Source organism: Cricetulus griseus, assembly GCF_003668045.3.
Source record: "Cricetulus griseus strain 17A/GY chromosome 1 unlocalized genomic scaffold, alternate assembly CriGri-PICRH-1.0 chr1_0, whole genome shotgun sequence".
NCBI classification, from domain to species: Eukaryota; Metazoa; Chordata; class Mammalia; order Rodentia; family Cricetidae; genus Cricetulus; species Cricetulus griseus.
The window spans coordinates 2,567,975-2,586,736 of record NW_023276806.1 but is presented as its reverse complement, the minus strand read 5'-3'; the positions used below and the strand labels follow the sequence as shown (position 1 = coordinate 2,586,736).

General features: G+C 40.0%; 1 protein-coding gene across 1 annotated transcript in view; it reads left to right on the top strand.

Moving 5' to 3' along the window:
* The window catches only part of Negr1 (neuronal growth regulator 1), a 710,881-nt gene that overhangs the window by 425,524 nt on the left and 266,595 nt on the right, over nt 1-18,762 (top strand). The window contains exon 3 of the mRNA XM_027395197.2: nt 2,020-2,145. Coding sequence (XP_027250998.1) covers nt 2,020-2,145 — 126 coding nt within the window. The remainder of the gene's footprint in view (nt 1-2,019; nt 2,146-18,762) is intronic.

Below are 18,762 nucleotides of genomic sequence, written 5' to 3'. Positions count from 1 at the left end.
TTGCCCTCCTCCATCCCTCTCCATCTTGGGCCTCTCACAATACCTGCAGCACACAATTCAGCTGCACTGGCCAGCAAACCCCAGGAAGTCCCATGCCTCCTGCTCCCCAGCAGTGGTATTAGAGACATGCACCACCATGCTTGATGTTTTGCTTGGGTGCTGGAAATGCAAACTCAGATCCTCCTGTTTCTACAGCAAGCTCTTCAGAGCTGAGCCATCTCTAGACCCACAATTGATATTTTTGTGGTGTTATAACTTCATTTTTAGTAACTCCTCTGTTCCCAAAGTCTCTATATCTTTCTTACAGAATGTTAAGTTCTCTATTTCTGTTCATTTCAGTTAAAACAAAGAGAAAATTCAGTTTAGAACTGTTGTTGTTGTTGTTGCTTGCCTGAGAAGAGCTAAGTAAAGAACTTGAAGAAAATGTATTCAAAATGTGACATTTGGACACACATGGTCTGTGTTCAGCAACCATGTTAGTCCTCGGTCATGTGAACCTTATGGTTCCAGATATATCATTTCAATTTTGAGCTTTAGTTCTGTGAAAAACATTCAAAGGTAATGTAAAAAATATGGGTAGCTTATTCTAAAATTGTAATGTTTAGCTACTGGACTTTAAAATAGCTGTTGAAAAATGCAGATCAGAATGTAATAATTCAAACAACCCTCCAGGAAAGTTCTCTTCTAGTCCATCAAGGTGATTAATTCTCTTATTTAGCTTTCATTGGCATCATCAAAATATTGCAGTTATTTAATGTCAAGTATAAGCTCAGCTTCCACATTCCAGCTGTGTACATGATTAAAGTGATGATGTCATTGTTGAGGTAAAAACGGCATTGTCTGAGTTGTGATGACATTGTCAGGGGTAACGACATCATTGCTTTGGCAATGATGTCACTTCTGGGATGATGATGTTTGAGAACAGTTCTGAAGCTAAGCCCCAGTGTTACACATGTGCTTCACACCAGTCAGAACAGATATGCTAATGCCAGTTTCCTTTCTTACCTCTGAGCCTGAGCTGACTCACGTGTTCCCACTGTGGCCATGGTGTATCCATCCAGTGTTTGTCTCTGCATCTCAGTGAAGAATCTGAGGCTACCATGATTCAAGTGCTTGTTCTGCAAGACTGGATGCCAGCACAGACCACAGACCCATTCTGTGGATGATTAAATCAGAATAACTGGCTTGTTGGAATAAGACAATTTCATCCTAGAGTATTTCTTTTATTTTTTAATCAATGTTTTAGTTAGAGTTTTTTTATTATTTTTTATTCAACATCTAACAAGTTCTATTTCACAATGAAAGCTGGGATAAAAGTTCTTCTAGTGTAATGCATCAGAAAGCTCTCAATATGTTTCCCCATGACCCTTGTAAAGCAACCATGTATGAGAGCATGGCAGACAAGCAATCGCTGGTGTGATCAACTCCAGGGAGCTCTTATTATTGTTACCAACATGAGATCTTACTAAATCACCTCTTCTGCCTAGAACACCTACTCCAAGGATGTGCAGCCCCATTATCTCCAGTATAAAGCAGAAGCCTTTATACCGAGGGGTTGTGTGCCTCTGTGACCCTAAAACAACCCTCTGTTTCATCCCATGCTGCTTCATGCAGCCCAGAAATCAACAAGCAGGCACAGTGAGTCTGCTATCATCCATTTCAAAGCAGAGCCCTCATTACAATCATCAGTAGAATAGGGAGATGGGCCCATGTTTTAAATTTCTTGGCACAAGCCATTCACAGTCCAAATTTAGTGGATGCTGAAACTTTACTATTAAATATTGTATTCACATTGAAGCACTTAATATCAAATAATTAGAGAAAATAAATCTAACCAGTGCACCACATGTTTACTATAGGTCTAAGTTTCTGCATAGCGTGCTCTCCAGGAAGCAAGAGCAGAGGACTGAAGAGTGAATATTAGAAAGCCTCTCTGTTGGGATGCCACGGAGTTACACAAGGGTATTTCAACAGCATCTTATAGATAGCAAGTCTCACCACTGTGTGTTTGCTTTTCAGTGCCTCCAAAAATATACGACATCTCAAATGACATGACCATCAATGAAGGCACCAATGTCACCCTCACTTGTTTGGCCACCGGGAAGCCAGAGCCTGCCATTTCCTGGAGACACATCTCTCCATCAGGTGAGTGTTGAGCTGTGGCATTGTGGGCTCAGAGAGTGAGTGAACCCCTTTCATGTTCTTCTCTTTCATGGTTATGCCTACAGACAGCATGGCTCAGGAAAACCGAAGGAATGAACCACCCAAGTTGTCAGTAATAAGGCCTCTTGATTCCCAGGAAAGGTTATTTTCATTTTAATATTCTGGGTAATCACAAATCAATAGAAAAGGCTCAAATGGAATTATTACTACAGGAAAAAAATGTTCATTTAAATGTGTGCTGTACTTATTCAGCAGCATTCTCATGTTGACAGCCAGTGCGTGCTGCTGAGGCAATCAGGAGAGAATGGAATTATACAGATCGTGACTTGCTGGGTTTGATTTCAAGCTGCTGTGCGGAATCAAAGATTTGGGGGTTACGATTAAATTTACTTGATGAGGGGATCTAAAAGTCCTAACATGGAAATGATTTATACACAGAGATCGCATAACAAGTGACATGTTCTGTGACGTGTTCCTGGGTACTCTGGCTTCTACTACATTGTGCACATCTTCCAGAACACTTGAAGTCAATTTTAGCAACTTAGTGACAACTATCAGGCAAATAGGCCAGTGTCTGTGTTCTCAGTGTCGAAGCTTGTGTGCAGTTTGCAAGACTGGAGTAACAGAAGACCAGTCATGTAAGCCCTTGGCTTGGCTCTAGTTTTACTGAGTGAATGAGGAAGACAGTGATAGAGCAAGGCACTAAAAGCCCACCTTTGGGCTCAGTGAGCACACAGGGGCATCCACCTGCACACACGCCTGTCATACAGCTTCACCCCCAAACAGTACACCAAAATAAAGGAATAAAGATTTCACCCTGTAGCTCCAAGCATTTCTTGAAAGTAAAGGTATTATTTCATTGTCTAGGATTGCACCACTTTCCCAGATTAATACAGTTTTATTTCAGTTGATTTTCTTTTATTTTTGGAAGGGAAAAATCTTCAACAAAGCTGGAGCAAACAATGAAACTGCTGTTAATAAAATCAGAAAGGAACATTTTATGTAGGTGTAGAGAGAGCGCACTTGGAACATCTAATTCATCTCCTAACGCTTTATACCATATCGCTCATCCTTAAGTGTCTTCCAGTTGGCTCATTTACGCAGTGGGTCTAATGAGACTCACCCACACTGTGTGCTCAGTATTGCTATTAATGGGAAAGAAAAATCAATATACTAGCATTACACACTTAGCCGGCATGTATTATGCTCCTGTAACAGTTCTGAAGTTTGAATGTATTGTTGACTGACAACACCTCACTTGGCAAAACCCACAAAACTCACATGTGGACTTCAAACTCATAGCAGACTCTCTACAGGCCAGAGGTAACAAAAATTGAGACCAGGCATTGAACACACAGGTTTCTAAGCTGAAATGCTTATTCCTGGATCCATCCAGTCCTTGCCTGGCTTTCTGCTATCCTCAGGTGTCTCCTACTTTCCAAAATTGTATAACAGTGATCTCTAGTTATTTTTTAGATAGGCAGTGTCCTGTGTATTCATTCACAAGGTATGGGATAGCTTGAAGCATATACACTTTCAGACAGAACTAGCTAGCTAATAAGTACATCGCCACTGTTTTCATCATGAGCACCTCACTGTCCATTATCCTTGCATTTTTCGAGACCAAGACGTAATGGCACCAGGGACAGAGAGATGGCTCATTGGTTAAGAGCACTGACTGCTCTTCTAGTGGACTTGGGTTCAAATCCCAGCACCCAATGGCAGCTAACAACTGTCTGCACCTCCAAAATCTAACACTGTCCCATGGACTTACCTGGAGGCAAAACACCAATGCACATAAAATAAAAAAGTAAATAAATTTAGCAAAAGAAAGATGTTAAAAACATGCAAGAGCATTAATATATTACATGGTGTGCAGTAGCTGTCTTGTATTTACTCCCATCTCCCAGTAACCCTCCTTCTTTTACCAGCTTATCATCCCAGGTGGTGATAGGACTTGAATGAAATAATAGACGTAAATGTGCCATGACAATTATAAGGTGAAATTCAAATGTACAAGTGATTCCTAATCGTCTCTCTGGGGATTGAATCTGATAGCACTGTGAGTTTTTTAAGAACGAAGCACACAATTTCTCTACATATAATTTTAGATTAATATTTTGGACTTAACACTTCTATTTCACTGTGCTTGCTTGCCAGGCACATTTGCCTTTTCATATATCCTTGGATATATTTTAGTTTAATTAAATAACAAAAATGCCAGCCACTGAAGTTATTAGAATAAAGATTACAGATAGCATCACAAACTGAAGGAAGACAGATTGGGTTTATAAATTAAATGGCACAGATTCATTTTTCTGATCCTAGCATACCAAAAAATGAGTAAAATTAGCATAAACATTAATAATTATCTATGAATAGCTGGACTCTGAGGATATTTTCATAAATTTCAAATTATAATGTGTTAAGGGTCTACATTCAAATGCTGCCTTGTGAAGCATGCCTGATAATTCTATTAACTCATATATTTATACTTGAGAGCAAAATTGTGAATTTCACTTATCCGCTTATTTTTTAACCTGAGGAACATCAATGTCCAGCATTATCTGCTGTTCCCCTTTGATATGTAAAGAATATATATATATATATATATATATATATATATATATATATATGAAAATACCTGTCAGGGAATGAACAGGTTTAGTGCTTTCAGTAGAAGCCACGGCTGGTTTCTATACACAGGCAACGTACTTGTTTTTTGTTTTGTTTACCAGTTTCTTTTATAAGTCTTAGTGCTTCTTGCATGATCCCTTGAGTAGTTCCTAGCAGGTCTCAGGATGGTGGCTTACCCTGGATCTTCCCTAATCTGTAGAAATGTAAGCCCTGAAATGTGCATGCCCCAAGCAGCCCTGGAGGCAGCAGGAGTTGCCACACTCAAGTTACCTCCATCTGCTGTGTGCTTCGCCAAGATTTTGGATCAATGGATTCCTTAATTCTTTTATATCTACGGTTTATTTAGGTGCAAGCTGGCTAGCCTATGCCCTAGTTTGCTTTCTCTTGCTGTGATAAACATGATGGCTGAAAGCGACTTGGAGAGGAAAATGTTCCTTTGCCTCACTGAGGGAAGCCAGTGCAAGAACTCAAGTCAGGGACCTGCAGGCATTGTTCACTGGCATGCTGCCTGTCTCAGACTACTTTCTTATACCCTCCAGGAACACCTGCTCAGGGGCGGTACCACCCACAGGACTGAGCCCTTCAGCATCATTGAAGACAATGCCCCATAAGCTTGGCAACAGAGAAGTCTGAGGAGGCATTTTCCTAGATGAGTCTAGCTGTGTCGAGTTGACAAAAGGCTAACTTAAACCTATGAGGAAGTTACACCCAGGTCAACTCATTATATGAAGAGCACACCATATATCCAGTTACACTTAGTGTACCCAGCATGGCAGATCAGCAGTGAGTCAGCCCTGGACCTGTCCAGTACATTCTCATGATAATGCACATGATGTACCCACAGTCAAGCTAATTTGCTTCAGCATGCATCATTTCAGCAGCATGGTGTACTCAAAACTCTCAAACTTGACTATTTATTTAGGTCAGGGAGTGTGCATTATTTTTCATAAGATGACTTGAGAATATTTCTTGTTTTTTTTTATATCTGGGTATTTTACTTTGTATTGCTAAAGAATTTACAAACCTCAAGGGTCTTTACTTCAAGCCTTGTGTGGTGGTATGGGCCTACAGTCAAAGCAGGAGGATGGCCATGAGATCCAGGATGGCCTGGTCTACATAGTGAGCTTCAAGGATCTTCAGTGCCAGAAAATTTAACACGGAATCTTACATGGATCACTGAATCCATGGTTCGTTTTTGTCCCCTGACAGAACAACTGTGTTTTTGAGCAGACATTTTCCTCAAATATAGGAGTAAGGAAACTGCACTATTTTTAGCTCCAGTGCAATGTTAGCACTCTTCACTTTGGAGGTGGACTCTTCAGGATTTCTTTGAGTCCTGACAGTTTCAACAGTATATTTTTTTAAATGGCATGCTCCTACTTCAGAGTTATATCCTGTTTCTGCCTGGCTATGGGGTAGCTGTGGCCATCAGGAGCTAAGTAGATCACATCCTTTCTCAGGGGTCCCACTTAGAGGCTCTTAGCAACCATCCCACCCTCATTGGCAGCTTTAATTTCAGTTTACCAATCAGATCACTAATTGCCTGCTATGGCTTTTTCTTCCCTCACTCCATGCTTTCAATAAACAGCAGGTGGAGAGTTCACAACATATAGGCAATCTCCTCTGTTGTCAGTCTTTCCTCTCTTGTGGCAAAACTGAATCCTTCCTCATTCTTGCTTTCCTCTCCTGGTGGAACTTATCTTTGTAGTTCAGGAACCCTCCTTCATGTGCCAGCTAGTCACTGATAGTGTGCTGACAACAAGAAACGCTTAGTACCCAATTTCTTATTTATTTATTAAAATAATTGTGTCAGTAGATTAGCTACTTTTTGAAAAATGTTCTTGTTCGTTCATAACTCATTACTGCTTAATCATTTACATGTTCAAATGGTTCTTAACTTAGCCAGTAAGGGGTGTGTCTGTGTGTCTTTGACTTTATACCATATGCCTGCCATATGTCTGTGTGACCTGGCATTGAAAAGTGCTGGACTCTTGTGTATGTCCTGCCCCAACTCTGGAACAAATGCTCACTTAACTCCAACTGACAGGATACGCGTGGGGCACCATTGATCTGCTACGGTAAAATAACCAGTGAATCGGCTGTCCAGATGCTGTCCTCTGAAGTTCTAGTGCAACACAAGAATGTAAATGACTTAAGGATAAGGACTGGAAAGAGCACTGGGGAAAGGAGGGGTTGGGAATCGAGGAGAAGGGGAGAGGAGGGGGCGGGAGGAGGGGAACCAGAAACAAGAATTTAATTTTTCTTTCAGTAAATAAGTAAAATAAACAAACTAAAGAGAAGGAAACAGGAGGAAGAAGGAAAGAGAAGTGAATGAGGAAAAGAAAGAGAGAGAAAGAAGGAAGGAAGGAAAGAAAGAAGGAAGGAAGGAAGGAAGGAAGGAAGGAAGGAAGGAAGGAAGGAAGGAAGGCAAGAAGGAACCCAGGGCTACCAGCCCAGGAATGATCTCACCTACAATGGGCGGGACCTTCTCTTGTCAACCACTAACTAAGAAAATGCCCTACAGACTTGTATTATGGAAGAATTTTCTCAATTGAGGTTCCTTCCCTTCAGATAACTCAGTTTGCGTGTCAAGTTGACATAAGATAAGCCCACACAACTGTATATAGCACATAGAACCTAATCCGTGTCTATCAAATAGGCTGAAGGACTCATTAGAGTAGTTTCTAGATGAACCATGAATGAATTCCATTGTGTATGAGATGGTGGATAACCTGTCTCTGCACACCTTGCCCTTCTCTTCCTGTTCAGATGTAGCTTTTTCCATCCCTGTGGCTGTGGCTACTTTGTGTATGTTGGAGTAGAACACCTGGGAAACCTGAGTCTTACTGAGTCTTTAAGAAAAGGCTGTCGGGGCTGAGAGATGGCTAAGCAATTTATGGCATGTTCTGGGCCCGAGGAAGATCTGAGTTTGGTTCCCAACACTAAGTTATGCAGGTCACAACCACCAGGTAAACTTCCATCTACAACAAGGAGATCCAGCACCTCTGGTCCCCGACACTGCATCATACACCCTTACAGAGAAACACACACCTGCACATTGTTAAAAATAAAACAAGCACATGAAAAAGAAAGGATTTGTTGACTGCCACATCAGAGGACCCTTGGGCATGAAGTATTATGTTCTAGTTTATCTTATATCAGCTTCCAAATTGTATAACATTAAACCCAAAGAAAGAAAATGCTAATTATTAGCTATCAGAAAAAAACTGGAAAACTTAAAAAATGAAAGTGATTCTTTAAAAAGCATATACACTATGGGAATCTAATGTTTAAAATAACTGTGGAATTAGCTCAAGACACCACAGGTACAGCACAGAAGTCTTAGTTTCCATCAGTGTTCCCAATCCACTGTTGTCTCTGTTTTGTAGAAAAGAGCCCTGCGTCAACACCATGTAAACTGTACTCTATGCAGCCTTGTGTGCCCTGACAAGCTGCAGCCTGTCATCCAAACACAGTCTCAGGTTTGCAGTCTTGACACTGCACTTTGCTCTTTGATGTTAGAAAGAAAGAAAAAAATCAGTAAAACCAGCAATTTATGCTGATGATATTTCAACAATACTAGATCTTCAGATTGCAGGCTGTGGTTCCAGCTCCATTGTGGAGTAGCCTAGATGTGGGGCTTCTGTGAATTTCCATAATGGCTTTGCATAATGGATAATTATATAAAGAATGAATCTGCATAATGATGCCAAGTTAAACTTTTACCATAAGATTGCACACCAATAATTCATAGTGCCGTTAAAATTTCCTCTTTGTTCTGAGACTTTCTTTATAATTTTAACTTCGTCTGTTTGCAAAGTCCCTGCTACTTTCCTTTGGTTATTGGTGGGCTGTGCAAGATTGTTTGTATTCAGAACTGTTAATGCCTACCATTTAAATATAGAAAGCAGGAAAATTTTAGTATTTTAACACATATATAAGAACAAACAATGGGCCTGATGATACAATGAATTGATATAAAAAAATAATTTCCCATTCTCAGAGAAAAGTGCTTATCCACATGATATAAGAAAACAAACCCATCAAACATTTTTAAAAAGATGCTTTTCTATTTATTTCTTTCCCTTTCTCTTTTCGTCTCTTTTTGTGGAATGTGACTTTGTGCAAGTCTGAAAGAGGCAGTGTAATGAAAAGGAAGGAGACATCATAGGTAACATCTCCCCTCAGTGTCCTGGATTGGAAAAGAAGATAATGGGAAATTTACAGCAGAAGATTAAGCATTTTCCAGAGTTCTCTCATGTTATATGCATTAGAAATTATATGTTTAGGCCACAGGCCAGTATGTATAAAACAATAATTAACTTGGTTAAATTTTATTATATTAGAGAATACAGTTTTACTGTGGTTGGATATCTCATGATAACTCAAGCTGAGGTCAGAGTCCATGAGGAAAAGACATTCTAAGTATCCGGGAAGAACAGAAACAAGCAGGGTAACCCTACAGGAAGCATGTGTCGGGTGCTGATATTTAACTGTGGACATTCATTACTCCATTGTTTCCAGGAAAAGCTCTTACACGTTAGCATAACATCTGATCATTGATTTTCATACAGTCTTATAAATTGTGGGTCATGTTCAAAAAGGAAAGAACCTAGGCTGTTCATTTGACCCCAGCATATGCTGATCAACCAAACCCAAAAACAGTAAAAATTCAGTTTGGTCCTTCACCCCCCCATAAATGTAAGATTGTATTCATCCAAGATCCTTTTAGTAAAGAAACAATAGAGTTTTCAGAAATTCCTAATTCTACACTCAGATTTTCATGAGTAAGAAAGAGAGACTATTTTAACACGTATTTTTATTTCTAAAAAAACAACTCAAGACCCATAGTGTTCATGACATTATAGAAAGTTCATATGATCAGTTTGTAGTAAGGGTTTTGTTAGAGCAATTTTCCTGAAAATAGAACCAAGTCTACTTTCCTTCACTCCAAATGAACAACACACACCAGTACTGAATTTTAACTATACAATGACATGTTTTAAATGACATATATATTTAAACACAACTAGGAATCAATACGGCTAGTAGGAAATTAGAATGGCTCTAATAATCTTGGGTCATTGACTGTCTAGCAGACCTTGCTTATATGCTGTTCTTTTCACACTGGGGTTTGGAAACGGTTCAGGAAGGTATAGATAGCTACAGACAACAATTTAGCAAATATTTGTTGATTGAATTTGTTAAGTGATAAAAATTCAGGACTCTGGGCCGGGTATTGGTGGCACATGCCTTTAATCCCAGCACTAGGGAGGCAGAGGCAGGCAGATTTCTGTGAGTTCGAGGCCAGCCTGGTCTTCAGAGAGAGTGCCAGGATAGGCTCCAAAGCTACACAGAGAAACCCTGTCTCAAAAAAAAAAAAAATTCAGGACTCTGTAGTCTTACCATTGATTTATAAACCTGTGTTTAGTGGTTAATATTTTCAAAGCTCGTGTGATACAGAATTAATTTTGCATTCATCCCATACATGACTTTCCCAATGAGATTATAGAAAGCACAAACATCATTTTTGTAATTATCAAGTTTATTTTTAAAGAGACAACATAGCTCGGTGCTTAAGAGGACCTAGTTAATACTTAGATACCTAGTTTTAGTTCCCTCCCATGTCACTCCACAAGGGCTTAACGTAGGGAGGATTTTAAAGCAGATTGTATTCTTAGTTTCTCCATCTATAAAATAGAGACGATTATAACATGAATAGACAACTATACCAGAGATATTATAGACAAAGAATTAAGAAGGGCATTCATTCCACACCAATGTCAACTTTGTCAACATTAATACAACCTAGACTAATCTGGGAAGAGAATCTCAATAAATAATTCTTTGTATTGGGTCTGCCCATGAGTAGTTGTGTTAGTTATACTAACTGGTATAGGAGGACCAGGACCACTGCAGGCAGCACTGTTCCCTAGGCAGGGAGTTCTGCTGAAAGGTATAAAAGTGGGGAAGTCAAAAAATAAAACTGAGCAAAAGCCAACAAGCAAGCAACAATGCATGAGCTCATTTCACTCTTCTATTGACTGCAGATAGGTTAGGACCAGCTGCTTGAAGCTTCTTCCTTGGATTCCCTAACATCATGCATTGTAGCCTGGAATTGTAAGCTGAAATAAGTCCCCCTTTCCCCTAAATTGTACCTTGCCAGTATAATTCACCACATCTACATAAAAGAAATTAGACTGGCTAAGGGTCTATGACATTAGCTCTCATTGTTAAGACTTCTCATACATTTCATTTTTCCCTTGAAGCTGCTTGATGAGCAAGAAAAGGCAATGAATGTTCTTCTATGTGAAGTGTCAATTTTGTTTAGAAGCTGGTGAGGTAGTATCTGGAATTTTGTCTTTTCTAAGTAGAAAGTAGAGGAGAGAATGTTTACTGAGCAAGGCCCAGCGTGACTTCCAGAAGTAGATTTTTTTTTTAAATTATTCATTCAGAGCCAACCAGCCTGTGAGAAAGGGGAAGGATAAGGCTGATAAGCTGGAAGAGGAACAAGGAGTTTCGTTTGGTTTGGTTTTCATTTCCATAGAAAATACTTTCCTACTTTCATTCTGTATTGTAGAAAGGGAAAAAAAGATTACAAAATAGGAGAAGGAAAGACTCTTGCACACAGGTTTCTGAGGGATTGACAACAGAATAAAGGAGCTAATGTCCCCAAGTTTTCAGTGTCCTCAACTTCCTAGACAGAGCTAGTGTGAAGGGATGCTAAGAAAACCAGAGGAAGTCAGTGCATGGTAAAGCCACAGACAGTCCTGTGCCACCATTGTTTGCAAATTATCTGATATTGGTTTACTATGCAACATAACTGCAACTTGCTAAATCATCCAGGGATGTTACAGTGAGCATTTTCCACTATGATACGTCTTTTCTGCCTCCTTTGCCATTGTTACAAAGGGACTTCTTTTTTTTCAAAATGACCAAAATTAGTGAAATTAGTGAGTCTTCCCTCAACAAAATGAAATGTTTCATGAAGTGGGGAGAGACTAATTTTACCAGGGTGCCCAAAGGAGATTAAGTTACGACATTGATTGCACATGTAGCTTGTATGTAAATCTGGTCTGAGATACTATAATTTAAAAATCTGTATTTCTTGCATCTGGTGTGTGTATGTGGGAGTGGGGTGGGTATATTGGTGTGTGGGTGTGGGTGTGGGTGGGAAAATAGGAAGGGGGCATACAGATGTGGGTGGGGTGGATGTTTGTGTGTAGGAGTGGATGGGAGTGTGTGGGGGTGGGAGAGGAGTGTGGACGAGGATGGGTTGGGTACTGTGTAGGATTTAGATATGGGTAAGCATGTGGGTGATTGGGGGCTAGTGGGGGCGGCATTGTGTGTGTGCAACCATAGCTGTATTTCATCACAAACCTCAGAAGATCATAGAGAACATGCCTTCATAAATTCACTGTTAACGTGAGGTTTTCTTGACCCAGCTGGGTCCCGCCACTGCTTCAGCCCCCAAATAACACATGAGACATTATATTAATTATAAATCTGGTGCCATTGACTAGGGATTCTTATTGACTAGCTCTGTCTTAATTACTAACCCATTTCTATAAATCTAAGTATTTCCGCATGGTCTTATCTGACCAGAAAAAGGTCCAGGGACCTGTTACTCCTCTGGTGTCCTACATCTTGACTCACTCAGTGTCTCTGTAGAGAAGGAAGAAGAGAGTGATTTCCTGTTTGTCCCTGCTTATATTCTGATTCGGCCCAGCTACCTCACTTCCTGTCTATCTGTACAGACCTCCAAACCTTGTATGGTTAGCTAGTGGCAGGAACCCTTCAGGACTGTCTTGTTTTGCAAATTCAGCAGTCACTTTCCTGTGGGTCCTGCATGTCCAGTCTATACAGCATACAATCAGTCTAGGCAAGAACAGTTTCTTCCCCAAATGATTAGCCTCACCATATTGAAAGGAAACTCCAAAATGAGTTTCTTTGATGTCCATCTTCCTCTCAGACATAATTCGTGTTGTCAGGAGCAGTTGTGTCTCACTGTCATGAAAACCCCTAAACCATTTAAATGCCATTTTCTGAAGGTCTTTGAAAGGTTTGAAGACTAATCTATCTATCTCAATATATCACTAGAAAATCTAACTAACATAACTATAAGTTTTTACTATTATAAATGACTATATATAATCTGTATTTAATTATATATTACATTTTAAATGATATAAACACAATACCTAAACAAGAGGAGAAATATTCATATAACAAAATTGACCTTAAACGTATCAATAAGGCAAAATCCATACCAATGCAAAGTATTCATTTCTATATAATATTCCCCCTTTTTCCTTTAGAAAGATATTGGTTGTGATTCTGAACCATTTATAACCAACCCCATTTAAACAAAAACAAACATTTATAAACAATATTTGTGATTTTCGGCGTCATTCTCTCCAAACTGCTTCCTGCTGTTTGGGGGCTCTATCTTGGAAAAAGGTTCCTGGGACCTGTTACTCCTCTGGTGACTTATATCTTGACTCATTCCAAAGAGAAGCGAGAAGAGAGCAATTTCCTGTTTGTCCCTGCTTATATTATGATTCTGCCCAGCTATATCACTTCCTGGGATCACGTGAGGACTCCTTTCTGCCTAAACTTCCAAGGAAACTCCTTGTCTCCTAGTCGTACCTGATGTTTTATTCATCAACCAATAAGACAAACATATAGACAGAAGAACATTCACCATCATTCATAATCAGTAACAAGCTGCATCAATGTCTTGAAAACTGGTCTAAGTAGTGCAGAGGCTCGTGAGATTCATTCAAAGAATTCTCTCTTTAGAGTTCTTCCCCTTTCCTCTCATCACCTTTTTTAAACATTTCTTTCTGCAGTAGGCTTGCATGCCTTCTGGTACCACATGTTTGTCTCTGGACTGGAGATATGGAGATGGATCCCTTCCATGCATCACTGTAACACTGTCATCCGGACGATGTATTAAGGCAATGCATCTCTGGAGCCCTCAGATGAGAAGCTGTGGGGGAGGATTGTCTTGAGAAGCAAATTCAATTCAATTACAGGACCAAAAATCCAGTCCAGGGGAAAAAAAGACCACCACGCAACAGCCTCTGTGAGGCTGGGCACCTCATGGAATCCCTTACCATTCTCCTTCGGTGGCATCATAAGGAATAATGATAGATTTTAAAGACACATTTGAAAGACAAAATGCTTTTCTCAGACCTCTGCTTGTAACTCGGTGCAAGACTGATACATGTTGGAGGCATCAAATTGATTTAGAGAAAGAACACACCAGCAATTCTACAATTCAATATATAAACGAATAGTATTCAGTTTTCCAGGAGATTGCTGTATTAAAATGTGATGGGGTGAAAGTAAATGTTTGGATGGTATTCTAAAATATTCAGATGTAAGAAAAGAGAGACAAAGGACAACTGAAATGTGATCCACCACCAACAAACCAACTAGCTCTCACCACACACTCCCCAACCATGTGCTAACTCCAGCCTGAGCTGTCAGGAGTGATCAATAACTCCTGTTGCTTGTGAAAATTGTTCTTAGATGCCTCTGGTATAATAATAAGCAGAGAGACTTAATTTCATCCTGATACAAATACAGTGTAAAGCTCTCCATCTAATTTACAAGTTTGTAAGAATAGACAACTTAAGTTGTAAAAAAATGAAATCATCACAGAGAGGTAATTCTATAGACACTGATGCAACGTCTACTCTCCTCAGAAGTTATCTACCAAATATAGGCCTCACACCACAAGATGCTAAGAAGAAAAGTCAGCTAGTATTTTCAAAGAATCCACAATATCTGAGATGCAGATAATTAAACTAGACACCCACACATTAACTATAGACTCTAAACATGGCAACTTTGGGGGCTTATCTTTAGTTGCATTGTGAGTTTTCCTAGGGAGGTGTGACCATGTCTATTTACACCAGATAGGGCACTGATGACAGGCAATAAAACCAAGTCCACCCAAGGCTTGCTTAGTGAGCCACTGAGTTTATTAGATCCTCATGTCCCCTAGAACTAGAGTTATGGGGGGGGTTGTTAAGCCACCCTATGGGTTCTAGGAACAGAACCTGGGTCCTGTGGAATGGCTCTTGTCCACCAAACCATCGCCAGACCCCTGTTCTATTCTTCTTGATAAAGTGCATGTTATGCACAGTGTCACTGCTTCTCACTTCTCAGTTACTGCTCAGATGAGTCTCTTCCCTTCTCTGTCCCTATGGTCTGTGATGGGAGGTATAGTCTTCCAAGGAAGAAACCTTTCTCTTTCATCTACAGCCATCAAGTTCAGTCATCAGTCCCACCTGGATATTCCAAAATGGTAACTAGGAAGAAGGAAAAAGAGCAGGTGGCTGTAGTTAGACACCCAGGGGGAATGTGTACAACCAGCCTCACACCTGTGGAATCAGATGTGTGCACATACAAGAAACCTCACTCACCCTAAGACAAATTCTCATCCAAATAGAGTTCACTCTCGTACCTGAGGAAAGGAAGATTTCTGTGTATACCTGGAGTCTAAATTCCATCTTTAAAGTCACATTGGAAGTCCTGAAGTTTGGCTCTGTGTGCTATGTCAGACCTATGACAACAACTGAAGCTGTAAAGGTGAAATGGAACTCTACCGTGCATAGCTCGGTAATAGAATCCCATCTTAACACTTGTTGGGCTTCAGTTTGTAAATTGTCCTCTCTAGGATTCCTTCCTACAGATGGGGGTAATCACATGTGACAGGGTTGAATAGAGTGTGATTTCTACAAACCCACAAAATTGAAGGACACATGTTGAGCTTGTTAAGGCCCTGACATAATCATCTTTAATCATGGTGTCTAGACTAAACATTAAGCAAGATTACGGTGCCATTCAGATTGTCCTTTAACGTCAGCTTTCTCGAAGATGGGTTTTCACACTCATTATTGAAACATTTTCTTTTCATTTATATCTCACAAACATCCACAGATATGAAATGGGCCCAGTAAAGGTGATATCAGAGTTACAAACACAGCAAATTCTAGAAACAAAGAGGAAAATAAGATTCCAGGGTAGGTGGTGTTAGCGTCCCAGCATGGAGGCCTGTCTCTGAGTCAGTAAGGCCTGGAGCTGGGGTGGGAAGGAAGGGTGTGTCTCATAATTGTGATAAGGTTTACCCTTGTCCTTTCTGACCAAGTTTTCAAACCTGAGCAAATGACTCCAGAGACTTGACCACGGCAGCCACCACTGCCACTCTAAAATCCAGCCTCGTTCCTGCTGGATGAATCTACTCTTCTTCCTTCACATACCCACCAGTGAGTGAAAAGTAATACCAGAAAACACACCAGTTGATTTGTATAAAGCATCTCCCAATCCCTCCCTACTTCCACCAGCGAATGTGAAAACAATGGTAGTCTACTTTGCCAAACTCTTGGTAAGTACTTGCTATTGCCCAGGCAATTTATATTCTTTTCTCAAGCCTGTAATATGGATGGTTTCATTTATTTCTGAGCCAAAGTATCTGAGGCTTCACTTAGCATGTAATTTTCCTGAAGACAGCAGTTGTCTTTGTAAGTCAGAATTCGTACTCAACTCTGATGGATCCCAAATGCAGGCTGTGAGCTACAACTGAGGAACTTTCAGATTGGGAATCACTATTTGCACAGAAGTGCAGATGGGTAGTGTTGGGTTTTAATGCGTGGTAACCTCATCCAAACCCTAACTGTTAGAAGCAGAATCTCTGCCTGTGGAGTTAATACTATGAATTGCTGATGTCAGAGCAGCGACGATTTCTAAAAATTTCCAACAAAGAGAGATGTTGCAAAATAGATGTGTGATCCAGTTCAGCAGGGAACTGTTGCTGTAAGTGGCAGTGACGTTGCATGTTTTCTGTCTAGCCTGCTGCCCTGTTGAATCCTGGTGCTTAGGAAGCTCAGAGGGTGATTCTAGGGCATTTGATTTATAGGTCTGAAATTCTTTTGTATAGAGAGACAAAACCTTCATATTGGGAAGCAAAGAAATTTATTAAACAAAATTTCCCCACCAGCTTATGACATTTCAGAACAAAGGATGCAGTTCAGCTAAGAGAAACAGGCATGCATTTAGAAAATCCAAAGCAAAATGGGGGTGACCATAGAAGACAGATGATGGCCTTCATCTTGTTGATCTAGCTATCCAGTACAACAGCAACTGTATATCTTTTGTATATTGTGGACAATGTTGTCTGTGAGACAAATCCTTTCCCTGCCTGCTCTATAAACAGTTCCACCAGGTGAAGCCCCCAGGTCCCTGGTCTCTATATGCTTCAGGCTGTTGCAACAGGTTGTATAGTACAACAGTAACCAGAGACCTGCACATCTGAAGATATCTACTGTCTTGCAATTGCAAAAAATAGTTTCCTGTCCTGCAGATAATAAAAAATCCACCCCTACTTTCAGTGTTTCCATCTGGTCTTTACACAGTATTTGAACTCTCACTGCATCTGACAAAGATAATATTTGGATGGCTAGAATTGCCCCTATGTTTCATAATCCCTGAAAAGACCTGCTTCTCCATGTGTTATACAACAAATCCACTAAATAAGTCAATATTATTTTATTTTGCCAAGTTCAGCGTAACTAGCAAACCTAATAATGATGACCACTTCTCTCAAGTTCTCTGAATCTGACTTTGTATTGGCCTGTTATCATAATGATATTTAATATTTCCCTCATACAGTTTTCTCCATGCCTGTGTCAGGGATAGATTTTATTACACAAGTCTGAAGGGATACATCCTTGATTTTATTTTTCTATTGATAAAGTGTGTCTCTGGACCTCTTTTTAGGAACAGTGCTGCTGTGAGCCAATTTATGTAGCCTCTTATGAGTTAGGAAGGTTTTTTTGTGGTTTTGTTTTGGCTTTTTTTTTTTAATCCTAGAGAAGGAGCTGAGAGCTAACACATTTGCCCAGGAGGCCTGTCGGCGCCTCTGAGTGGCAGCCACCGAAGCAGCTCTGGGCTGAACAGTCCCTGCAAAGTAAGATAAAAGTCACTCTTTGATCAACACCCACTGGCTAGAGAAAGCACAAGAAACAAACAGTAGGGGGAAAAAACTGTCAAATAAAATCAATAGGGTCTCTGCCTGGGATTTGGAAAGTCAAACAATGGGAAAATGTGTGATTTAATAGTATTGATCTTCAGTGATGTCCTCAGCAAAGCCACTTACACCCTTCGCAGGAACTCATTGTGTTAAATGTTCATCACTCACAGCTCTGTAAGTCCAGCACTCCCCTTGATGTGTTCAAATTATACTGCAATCTAACCTGTGAGAAGCACTGTCTCCACGCTTTGGGGGTGAAATAAGCAAGCTGTATAAATAAATTTGAAATGGCAGATTAATACAGAAGATCTGGGGCTGACCTCAGGGCAGGGTTTGTGTCTGATTGGACAGCCATAAAACTGAACCTGAATTCCAAAGTCAGGTGGGTGCTGCTTCCTACCCAGGATACCAGAACAAAGGCAGAGAGATACACAAACCAAGTACATCCTCACACCTACAACAAAGAAGCAAAGCAATTTCAGGGGTATCCTGGACCTCAAAATCCATTAATTCTGTGACTCTAGTTGTGATCTAATTCATACTATAAATACATTGCTTCTCAATGCATTGTCTTAGATAATAGAAACTTGGTTTTATATTTGTATTTGTGTACATATGCACTCAGAGGCTTAAATATTTAAAGAAATCTGAGATATGGTACACATAAACATTTCTTAAAATGCAAAATTAAGAAACATTTCATCTCCCTGGACAATTAGTAGCTCAATACAAAACACTGTTCCATGTGGGGTATTGTCCATTTTATTAGCAAAGATTGGTTTTCATGGAATGTTTGAAATGTTTGAGAGGCATTTCACAAGGAACACACCCAGCAGTCAGCAGAGCAAAGTTGAGTGTGCTGTTTGAATCACTGGTAGATGCTAAGGGTGCAGCTAGGTTCATTGATATACTGTGGAACA